The following is a 12,171-nucleotide window of genomic DNA, read 5'->3' as shown; positions in this document are numbered from 1 at the left end:
TCAAGAAATAAACACTAAATGCAATACCCAGCCCTGGAAGGTAAAATATAAAAGAGCTCAATTACAAATAAATCCAAAATAACACAGACCACCCCTTCCAAAAAGAACTATACAAATAAAGAAATAAATGATGTTGTATGAAATACTATAGCAACAGGGCATATTTACCTGTTTGCAGATTCTGCACCAGGAATAGGTAAGAATTGTATGTTGATATCCAGGCACTGGAGAATCCAACTCCTTCAGGATTATCTGCACGCAGCCTTGGCCATGGACAAAGCGCCGAATATGATGCACCATGGGGGTATCACAGAACATGCTAGGACACTGGTAAGAAGGCCTTTGACCAAAAGAAGTCCTCACATTAACCATGAAACCAGAAGCAATGTAGAGTGAATACTGGCTAATTAGAACCACTGTCCAGAAAGTACAGTATTTTCTCTAGAGCAATATTGATAACCGGTGGACGATCAGAGCAGGGTATCACCCACATTGCTTGGTCCCTATAGCTGAGCATCCTGACTTCTCCTGCAGTTCAGTGATAGTTTCCACTTATTAAGCACCTTCTACGTGCTTAGAATTTTGAAAACATCAATTCATTTTACCTATGGAAATCCATGATACTTCAGGAGCTTGCTATTCCCTGTAGAGGGGGGTGGTAAAAATTACTCTCTATTATGTAAATGGCAGGGGATAGCACTAAGACTTAAACCAAGGTCGAGCTGATCTCTATGCTTCTCCTGCCTCTCATTTCAATCACTGTAAAAACGGACATCCTTAAAAAAAGTCTTAGGGATCACAGCATAATTAGACACTCAAAGATCTGAGGAATGAACTAGATAAGATATTCCGGGGTTGAATATGAAATTACTTCTTTGTATGGTATAGTCTGACATGTGGTATTATAGAAGAGGCCGCATAATACTCCAACTCATGCTCATGTTTTAGGTTGAAATTCTGGGCATCAGAAAAGCATACATGGAATATAAGGAGAAAATTTGTTCTTACCTGAAACAGTATCTCTCTAAAAATATTCCTAATGTAAGATCATTCTTTCCATAAAATTCCATCGTTACAATCCTAGAAGAAGACAACATTTCTTAGGAGCGTGTATGCCATAAGAACCACACAGCCAAGACACGCCATGAGACTACAAGCGGACTACCTGTTAAATACGCCTACAATGTAGTATATTAAAGTTGGCAATATTCCACTTTTCTTATTGAACAGCGTTAACTTCATCAGATAAAACAGTTTTGACTAGCCACAATGTATCTCCTTACCCACTCCCAGTCCATTAGTATCTTATCAAACTATATCAGGATGTATAAACAATAATAATAAATGACTGAAACAGCTGTGAGCCAGGAAGTTTCCTTTACAAAGCCGTTATGTCCTATCACCGTAAAATAGAACTCCTATCTCCTGTTCTCTGGCCCACACCTTTACTGAGCACGGAGAACAGCAGCTCATATCCTTCCAGGAGAGCCAATTCCTGACGCTATGCCCAACTTATGAATGCCCACAAATAAGAGAATTTGGCTATACACAGCACTGTTAAATTGTTCAAGCCTTGGCCTGAGGAGTCCATAAATTCCCACAGAAAACTCCTATGGGTTCCTCAGCCCCAAGTCAGTCTGCTACAGCTATACACACTAGAAGAATAATCTCACTGGTAGAAATAAAGTGTTTCTGGGGTCCACAGTTAAAATACAGGACACATTTTATCACAGAAACAGTGCGCCAAGAACAAGTTTTTAAAATTAAAGTACATAGTACTTTTAAAACTAAAGATAAACTATGTAATAAGTAGTCTTTGGTGACTATTATATCATTTTAAACAAATAGTTTATGATACTATAAGATGTTTTTCTATCAGTGTACTTATAATTAAGTTTTAGAAAAACCCATTAATAAGGCCAAAGACTCATTACTTTTATGAAAATGATGCCTCACAGAAAATCTGCATAAGTTGTACACTATTACCACAATGACTAAAATTAGGTTGTATAGGGGGGCCTGGCTGGCTCAGTCGGAGGACTATGCAACTCCTTATCTCTGGGGTTGTAAGTTCGAGCCCCATGTTGGGTGTTGAGATTACTTAAAAATAAAAAAAAATTTTTTTAAAGCAAACTAGCTTTTACGTATCAACTTTCTCATTTTTATACGTACAAATTTTCCTCCACCCCTCACATCCTTTTCACTCTTACTCAAGGTACTTACCCATGAACAAATACAAATTCCGTATTTAGTTCACAAGTTTTAAAAGTTCTAGCAATTCGTATACATGCCATGTACCTAAAAACAGATTCTAATGGCTAAGATGTTTTTTTAAGTTGCTGGAATTCAGTTGTTAAATACAGTGCAACAGGGCAAAAGGAAAAGACTCCTACCAAGGACTGACGCAGGCACTGGGGGCGTTGCTGGACTGGGCCGAAGAGCTGCTGAAGAGCACACACAGTCTCTGGTGGTTCACGGGGTTCAGACAGTCCACCTACAGGAGAAGGAGCGGACGAGTAACCAGAAGCCGCCCCACACTCCAACCCCAAGGCGTGCTTCTAATGCCCAACATATGCCCCTCGGTTTGCCTCCCACCATCACTGTGAGCGTGCCAGTGAAGACTAAAAACTGCCAGAAACTAAATATGAAGAAGAGGAGCAATTCATTTTTGAGACAGAACAATCCAAAAAGTTTAAGTTAATTTAAAAATACAAACAGATGTCTAAATAGCTTGTTTTCCTAAATACTCTTTATTACTTACAAAACCACATTAAATTACTTTGGAAGTAAATAGTTAATGAACTAGATCCATATGAAATGATATGAACTGACGACTGAATATAACATCAATCTGAGAAATCCACATTCTCAGGGATTTACTTTATTTGTACTTTCTATCTGTTCTTGGTCATTACAAAGGCAACATTTGCTCTCTGCTGAAAATAAAACAGTACAGAGGTAAATGAAGAAGTTCCAGAAATACATAAAGCCTCTCCTCCTTTGATGCTACCCCACCTCCCAGAGTGGTAACTTTGACCCTGTGATTAAAAACCATGCATTCTCAGGGCGCCTGGGTGGCTCAGTGGGTTAAAGCCTCTGCCTTCAGCTCAGGTCTTAATCCCAAGCCCTGGGATTTGAGTCCCGCACCGGGCTCTCTGCTCAGCAGGGAACCTGCTTCCCTCTCTCTCTCTGCCTGCCTCTCTGCCTACTTGTGATCTGTCTCTCTGTCAAATAAATAAATAAAATCTTTAAAAAAAAAAAAAAAAAAAACCATGCATTCTCTTTGAGTTCACATGCATTTATACACAAAAACACCCACATTCTAAGAATGAGAGGATGCTACATACAACACTACTTGTTTTTTAACACTTGAAAATATATCATGGGCTCTGTCTGGGTAATTCAATGAGATCTATCTCATCCTTTTACTGCAAATAACTAGAAACAAGGCTTCAGCAACTCTCCTTGTACATATAGTCCTACAAAATGTAAGCATTCCTTATAAAATGCTTACTTATTTCGGCAGAATAGGTTATAAAAGATTGGAATCCTGGACCATAGGTATATACATGTACATGGAAATAAAAATGGATCTCCTCATCACTTTCCATAAATTTACATAAATGTATATAAACACCAACTTATACACAATTTATTATATATTTTTTCCACACCACATTAACTATGACTCTTACCACTTTCCTTTTTTGCCAATCTCACAAACACTAGTGTACCATACAGAAAACAGTGTCCCATTATTATTTAGTACTTCCCCAACTCTGGGTGAAATTAGGCAACTTTTTATTTGTTCTATTAAACAATTTCATATCCTGATTTAGAGATGGATTTTTTCATTAGTTTTATTACAAACACTAATAATGTGTCCATAAGCAAATCTTCCTTAATTTCTCAATTTGTGTTTAAAAAGAATGAGGGCACTACCATCATTAAATAACGTGAAGTGTTTTATGCTAAATAAATATGTCTGACATTTTCTAAAAACACATCCATTTTCTGCGGGAACCTCCTGTCTTGCTCCCTCTCACAAGCTTATTAAAAGGATCAGGGACACACCACACCCAAGTCAGCCCGCCAAGGATTTTACCTAGCTCCACCCTTCCGCCTACCGCAAAGCTCTTCCCATACCTGACTGCAAGCTCAGCGTGAAAATTTCAAAACCCAGTTTCATTACTTGATACTCCTACTTCATATTTAAAGCAATACATAAAATAGCTGACTCAAGGCAAAAGAAAAAAAAAAAGGTACAGGAAGAAATGTTTACTAAATCTGCAATCTGTCATATTTGTGTGTGTTTTTTTTAAACATGCCACAGCACAGTTTTTCAACAGGTTCTAAACGTGCACCTGAAGTGGCCTCACCTTTGTCGACCACACCGCGTCATTCGGAATCAACCCCTTCTCTTCATCACCCTCAATTTTGCTTCCTGATCTGCCGCTTGCTGTACCAGGTACTTCCTTTGAATAAGCAAAAGGGTCTGCATTTTTTTGCTGAATTCTTCCTCCTCTGGCCCGGTAATCAGCCAGCATTCTACCCAGACTCTGGCTATCCCCAAGATGCTCAGCAATTCTAGTGCTCACTAGCTCGTGCGAGGGCAAGACTTGAATAGACTTGGCCTGAACACTCCCATTCATGCCCTGAAGGCCGGAGAGGTCCCTGAGCAGCTGCTTCTTCCGTCTGCTCTCCATTTCTTTGAACTCTTTGTTGAGGAGAGGAGACCAGTACACCTGCTCGGCAAAATAATCTCGGGTAGAGCATCTCATCCCCTTTTCAGTCAGAAGGAAGGGCTCCCGGAATGTGATTACTGGGGAGATACAGAGGATCACATCTTTCAATTCCTGCTTAAAGACCAAAGAATAAGTCTTTCGTTTATCTTCAGAAGAGGTAACCTCCTCGGTCACGTACAATCCAGTGTCATCCTGTAAAGGGTCTCTAAAGGTTCTCATCTGGCCTTTGGGATCCTGTAGCTCATCCACGTGCTGCAAGGGCTCTGGCTGCTCCATGCCCAGGGCATCCTGCGGGTCGTCCACATGGAGCGGCAACAGTGACTCCGGGACCGATGGAAAGAGAGCACAGGGGATCCCCGCCGCGCAAGCTGTCGTGGCATACTCTTGATGCTTCAAAGAGGCCACATCCTGGGTCACGCTTTTATTTTCCTGGTCGCCCTTCTCAAACACAGTCCTCGATTCTAGCAAACTGCCGTCCTCGGAGGGCAGAAGCTCTGCGGGGAAGTCAGGCTCCCGGGTGAGGGGACTTCCGCTGAATGGCTCCTGTGCAGTCCCTTCGTCCTCCCGCCCCTCGATCAGAGAATGGAAGGAAGGGTTCTGTGTTAACGTGGGAGGCATAGCAAACTCATCCATGAGGAAGGAGATTTCTAGTTGAGAATGGTAAGCTACACAGATCATAAATATTAGGATTTCCTTAACTCGAGCCAGCTCATAATCAGAGCCTCCTCTAAGCTTGATTGTGCAACCCAGGTGCTGTGGACAGCCTTCAAAAAACATCAGTGTTTTGGTTTGCTCTACAAATAAACATAAAAAGTTTAATAAGACTTAGGTGGCAATCCGTTAAAACCAAACAGAATTAATTCATTATCCTAATCTCTATAAGAGAAAAACCTCTAAGTAAGTCCACGGTTGCCAATACTCACCTAACCATTGCTCACAGATACTAACATTATAACTAGCTGTTATTAACAGATAGTAGATATTAGTAGGACAAAGTAAACACTGTACTACTAATGAGTTTACTCATTCCTCTTGTCCTCGATCTCAGGTGAATCTATGCTAAAGATCACTCACCACTAGGTAACTGAAACATCTGCATATAAAATTTGTGACAGGTGCCCAGGTGGGGTTTTGTAAGCAGCTGGTCCATCGACATTACTAAATCACCTTGGGTCATCCGACTGATTCGTTCTAAAACTTGCTAGAACACAGAAAAACATTATATTACAAAATTAGAGAAAAATAAAATTCTTAGTAAATTTTTTCTGGAAAATTAATATTAAAAAATAAACCTCATCATTTCCTTAATTTTAATTACATAATTAAATTACATAATTTCCTTAATTTTAATTATATAACAATTCTTTTGGTTCTAGATTAGACTACAAGTAGTTGCCTAGCGATCAATACGTACCCACTAAAACAAACCAGATTCATATTAATAACATTATAAAAGTTATTTAAGCATCACGTATTGGCACAGAATACTGAGGAGGGAAGGGGAAAACTTTCTAGAATTGGCCTCTATTCTGAAGAGGATACCTTTTCAAGAGAGAACATTTTCTACTTGTACAATTCCCTGAAAAAAATGAAAGCTCAACAAGGACTACTTATTAACTAATATCTATTACACCTTTGGTCTTGTAAATAACTATAATGAGCGCTATATAATTAATTACACTTTCTTCCAGCCAGAGGTTCTCCAGTCTTAAATAATGAAATGGCTGTTGTGTCTACTGTCCTACTTTTAATATATGGAATAGCAAAGAGATAATCAAAGATCCCTGCATATCAAAAAAAAAAAAAAAAAAGATCCCTGTATATCAATCATGCATACATATAAATTTAAAAACTGAGATTTTAAAAAATGATATAAAAACAGAAAAATAAGAACACTCACTGATTTTACATTAATGACCAAAGTAATGCCATGTTCTAGTAACATGTCTTGGGCAATCCGAGATACTGTTTTTTCAACTAGAACCAATGTGGGTCGAACATCAACTATTCGCTGAACATAATTCTTCAAGAATTCCCTTTCCTGAGGGAAAAAAAAAACCATCAAAACTATTACAGCTGGTACAATTCAAGATCTAGAGATATTAAAATATCAGGATAGTTTGACAATTAATATAATCTAAGCCTAAATTCTTTTCATCCATAAATAAGTCCAGAAGCAAGTCACTTCAAACAAAACCTAGAGTTTTATTCATAATTCTAAACTGTTGGTTATGCTAAAAAGAATTTTGGGGAAACTTTATTTTCTGACTTACTAATCGTACTTTGATTTTCAGTTCTTAGTAACCTGTACTATGAAAGTCAAGAATCCAATTAGCTTGATCTCAGATGTTAAAAAAAATAATAATAAATTTTAAAAATCTAACAGCCCAACTCCCCAATGAAAGCAATTTCTACTTTTTAAATTATAGATTCCCCATTATGTTCTGAAAGTAACCAGAGTAGCTCTTCTTTGGCTATCTAAATAAATAACTCTAACGATGCTATTTCAGCGTCCTCCTCATCTCAATCTCCCAGCAGATTATATTCTACCCAGAACAGCCAGAGTTAAAGATCTAAAACACAAAGTTTAATACAATTGCTTGACAAAGGCTTATTTTCAAAGCAAATGAATACTGTTAAGTAATGACCAGAATTAAAATAATACAAATCACGGGGCGCCTGGGTGGCTCAGTTGGTTAAGCAACTGCCTTTGGCTCAGGTCATGATCCTGGAGTCCTGGATCAGGTCTGCATCAGGCTCTCTGCTCAGCAGGGAGTCTGCACCTCCCTCCGACCCTCCCCTTCTCTTGCTCTCTCTCATTCTCTCTCAAATAAATAAATAAAATCTTAAACAAACAATAATACAAATCACTAACTTTTTCATAAAATTTCTGGGCTCCACACAGGAGGACACCTGAATGTGTGAGCACATCTGTCACTTCTGCTCCACACACCTAAAGTGTGTTCTGGGCAAGTCCGTATTCACAGCGAGTGTCACCAGCAGCGGATGAGCCTGTTCCTGCAATGAACCTGCCAGGATGGAGTGTATTTCTACCTTTCTCTGTTTTATTAACAAAAACTGGACATTTTCAAAATCTCCCATTATTAACAAAATAGATTTTTTTCCCTTGAAATGTGTTAACTTCCTACTCTACCTATTACGTGGCAATTGAACAGCATTTTATTTTATTTTTAAATATTTTATTTATTTGACAGAGAGCTAGACAGCAAAAGTAGGCAGAGTGGCCGGCAGAGGGAGGGGGATAGGCAGGCTCTCCACTGAGCAGGGAGCCCAGTGCAGGGCTCCATCACAGAACCCTGGGATCCTGAGCTGAGCCAAAAGCAGCTGCCCAACCGACCTGCCACCCAGGTGCCCCCTAATAGCATTTTAAATGATGTTATTTTTGCAGCTTCAAAAGTATACCTAGAAGACGTTGATTTTTTTTTTTTAATCTCTGGGCTTTGGCACAGGAATGGCAAATACACTTCCTCTCAGTCGCAACTATAAACAACTGCCATGATTAAACACAAAACACCGTATTCCAAAGGAAGCCTGGTCCAGGCCCAGCAAGGAAAGGATATCAGGGAGTAGGCCATGAGCCCGGAGCAGGGCAGGGGCAGACCAACGGCCCAAGCAGTGTCAGCTTTGTGAAGACTCTGTGAAGCCACCGGCTGCTTATCTCCTTGCCCTTTGCTTCTCCTTCTCCTGATTCCAGGCAAACTTTGTTTATTGTGCTTTGCTTTTCTGTGCTTTGCAGATACTGCATTTCTTACAAACTTGAACGTTTGTGGTAACCCTGTGTCGAACAGGTCCACTGGCTCACTTCATATCTGCGCTTTTTTTTCCAACAGCACTTGCTCACTTCATATCTGCATCACAATTTGGTAATTCTCATAGTTTTTAACACTTTTCCAATATTATTATATTTGTTATGGTAATCTGTAATCAGTGATTATGAACAACCCCCTGAAAGCTTAGATGATGGCTAGCACTTCTTAGCAATAAAGTATTTCTAAATTAAGGGGTGTGTGTGTGTGTATGTGTGTGTGTATAATTCTATTTGCATACTTATTGGACTACAGTACAGCATTACCATAACTTTTATATGCATCAGGAGATGAAACAGATCATTTGATGAACTTTATTGCAATACTAGCTTTACTGCAGTGGTCTGGAACCACACCTGCAATCTCTGAGGTATGCCTGTATCTGCCAAAATTTCTGCTGCTTCTTTGGTTATTCCACACTGAGTGGACAAAAAAAGAGAGAGAGAGAGCTCAAATCAGCTGATATTTCCTATCAATTCAAACTAAAAACTTTCATAGGGCAGGTGTTTAAGGTTTAAAAAACTATGTCTCAAAGCACAAACAATGTATTTTGCCTTATAGCAAATTAAATAATGTTTCTTAAACACGTTTGCCCAAAGCACATTTCTCTAACACAAACAGACTTCGGTCCACTAACCTAATGCAGGAATGGAGTTACAAAAGAGTGGATAAATTTAAATACACTTTTCTGTAAACACTAACCTGTGGATTTCAGTAATCCAGTTCATCCAAGACCTGCAATTTCATACATTTTAACAAATCCATTCAGGATAAGCCTTACAATCAACACAGTTGTGATCTAATCCTATAAAAGTCTTCCAATGATACCTTCAGTGAGATTAAGAGAACTCCCAGCATCAAAAAATCTAAGACTCCAAAAACAATAATTGTGTTTTTCCCTATTCCTTTTATCAATTCACCACTGAGAAGTCACGGTAAATCAGAGCTATCAGGGATGGTAATGATTTGGTCAAAACCTGATTTTTGTTATACATAGCTGAATTCCAAGAGGAAACAACCCCAAGTAACAAAGCAGAATTCCAAAGAAACACAACTAAGTTTCTTCTGTTGCTTTTCTATGAATTCAGTACAAAAGTGACTGCTCCTACCACTCTCAGAAAATTGTCACCTATGGATATTCAAGTAATGCTTTTCATAAATATTTCTGGAACTGAATATAAGCGTTTCTGCTATAACATGATAAGACACATTCCTGAAAACCTCCCATTTTGAACAACTGCAAATGAAAATGCATAGCGTTTAGGGGAGAAAAGGAGTTGGGGCAAAAAACTTTTTAAACCAATGCAACTTCATATCCAGCCCAGTAGCAAAAATAAAAGTCAATACCCTGTGATGAACTTGGACAGCCCACACAGGTGGCTCAGCACAGCTGGAGGCTGCCTGAATTTAAAATGTACAAAAGCAACTACAACAGTACAACCGGAAATGAGCTCTGAGCCATGGGGCCACAGGGAGCCATCCAGACAGGGCTGGGGCTGCATCTCTCTGGGGTGAGAACACTTTCAGCAGAAAAGCACTTTCAGTTTATTAAAACAGAGCCAAAAGGGTTTTAGCCTGTGTAGCAGCTGAGCTGAGGCTGAGGATCAGAATCCTCTGCAGCTCTTCCGGGTCCCTTAGTTAAGAAAAACCATAGAGAAACACACAATTTCCATCGGATGTTACTCCCCTTAACCAACCATGTAAAAGGTAACTGGCAGTCCAGAAACACGTGTTTTAGTAGGACAGACTCTATTAAAAACTAGGTATTGCCACTGGGGATCTGCTAAGTTAGAAAAATCCTTAAAGTAAATCAATAACCCAAGTGGGCAGAGAGGCCAGAAGTTAGAGTTTCCCTTTTTCTTCCATATATTCCCCAAAAGTCATACGTTCCCTTTAACAACTCTGAAACTCCAAAATAAGGAATGACAGAGGTTTTGATAAGCTTCCGAAGTAATACATAAGAGATGTCTTTTATAATAATTTTTTAAGTGAAACAAAAGCCATCAAGTTTCTTTCCCTGCCAAATGAAACCAGCTGGAATGAGTTACGAGTCTGAGAGCCCTACAGTACACAAAGACCCCTGCAGATCACTTTTTTAGTCAGAAGTCCTTACCTGAAGCACAATAGGATCAATGCAAGTAAATTTAGTTTCTTCTCTGTAGAGATACTCAATGGAACACTTCAACAGAAGAATTTTGGGATTTTTAATACAAGAATTCATCTACAAAACATAAAATTTGTTAAAAGCTTTTTAAAGCCTGCACTTTACAGACCTCCTCTAGTCATATCTTTAAAGTTATATTGTTTATAATTCTTTCTAAATAGACTATCTCCTTATATTTGTACTGAAATACTCTCATGTAGTTCTTTTGCGGTATTCTTATGTATTTTTTCAAAACAAATTGCTCAGAGCGAAGCAGACTTCCTCAAAAATTGGCTTTGCTTCACTAATTCTATTTTAACCTAATCCTCTACACTCTTTAAAGTTTTTTTGGTTTTGGGGGGGGTTCCTAATATTTCAAGAAAAGGTATCAAGCCCTGGTATGGAAGAAAAGGGCTTAAAGACAGGATTCCTCATGAACTCGTAGAGATAAGCAACTTGGAAAACATAATTTACCCTTTCTAAAAATTCAAGAAGGAAAAAGGAGAGAGAAAAGAATGAAAACATTTCCTGAATAGATTCTAAGCAGTGATAAATTGGGAAGCCAAACCAAGTAACAAGAACTCAAAAAGGAAAACCTTAAAGTATCCAGAAGGCCAGACTCGGACAAAAACCCTAACCATGTAAGTAAAGCCACAAGCCCAACAGCCCAGGCCCTGCAATGGAAGTTCAGAGTGACCGTGCTTATAAACTCTCAACTGGCAAATGGCTTTAAAGCAGTGAATGCAGCATTTGGGGAACTACGCTTGGGGATTTTTGTTCTTAGCAACTACAAATTAAAGACTATCTCTAAACATGGGCAGTGAAGCAAGACAGTCATTCATGCATATGTTTCTACCACGCCCACATACAATTTTCAACTCTACAGAAAAGCTCAACATACTCTCCTCTTAATTCAATAGAGATCATTTAATTTGGCTTAAATTACTACCTTGATGGGTAATGTGCCTGTTTTAATAAGATTCTATGCAGAAATACTGACATTGGATCAAATCCAAGCATAGTTTTATTTATCAATGATCACTGACAATTTTCAGGAGGCTTCATGCCTTACAAAAAAAGGAATTAGTCTCTGCTTAGAGAAGAGTGAAAACAGGGCTGTAGTTTGCCCATCAGGTTGCTCACACTAGAAATCTACCTAAGCTCTTACTGTAACCAAATCAGTATCTCTGGAGGTGGGGGGTCAGGGTATCTCTATTTGCAGTGAGTTCCTGGAGGGATTCAGGGGCACAGCAAGTTCGAGAGCACTGCTAGACTGATGATTGTTCAAAATGTGATGATCAATGACACTGGGAACACATGCAGAACCTACTTTAAAAGCAGCCCCACGTTTAGCCTCACACTCCCACACCCTTATAACGAATGAGAATTTCTAGGGGTTGGGCTTAGGAATCCACAGGGGACCCTGACGTACCATGCACTTTAAGAATCAGTGGAC

At 39.0% G+C, this 12,171-nt stretch overlaps 1 protein-coding gene across 8 annotated transcripts in view; it reads right to left on the bottom strand.

Moving 5' to 3' along the window:
• The window catches only part of PIKFYVE (phosphoinositide kinase, FYVE-type zinc finger containing), a 77,567-nt gene that overhangs the window by 27,614 nt on the left and 37,782 nt on the right, over positions 1-12,171 (bottom strand). For all 8 annotated transcript variants that reach the window (XM_044241461.1, XM_044241463.1, XM_044241460.1 and 5 more), the window contains 7 exons: positions 10,686-10,793; positions 6,646-6,786; positions 5,820-5,946; positions 4,380-5,539; positions 2,394-2,494; positions 1,009-1,080; positions 169-340 (listed from right to left, as the gene is read on the bottom strand). In XM_044241461.1, the coding sequence (XP_044097396.1) occupies positions 169-340; positions 1,009-1,080; positions 2,394-2,494; positions 4,380-5,539; positions 5,820-5,946; positions 6,646-6,786; positions 10,686-10,793 (1,881 nt within the window). The remainder of the gene's footprint in view (positions 1-168; positions 341-1,008; positions 1,081-2,393; positions 2,495-4,379; positions 5,540-5,819; positions 5,947-6,645; positions 6,787-10,685; positions 10,794-12,171) is intronic.

This window comes from Neovison vison, chromosome 3, assembly GCF_020171115.1.
Source record: "Neovison vison isolate M4711 chromosome 3, ASM_NN_V1, whole genome shotgun sequence".
In the NCBI taxonomy this organism is placed as follows: domain Eukaryota; kingdom Metazoa; phylum Chordata; class Mammalia; order Carnivora; family Mustelidae; genus Neogale; species Neogale vison.
Note: the sequence above shows the minus strand (reverse complement) of the source record. Positions and strands in the feature narration are given on the sequence as shown.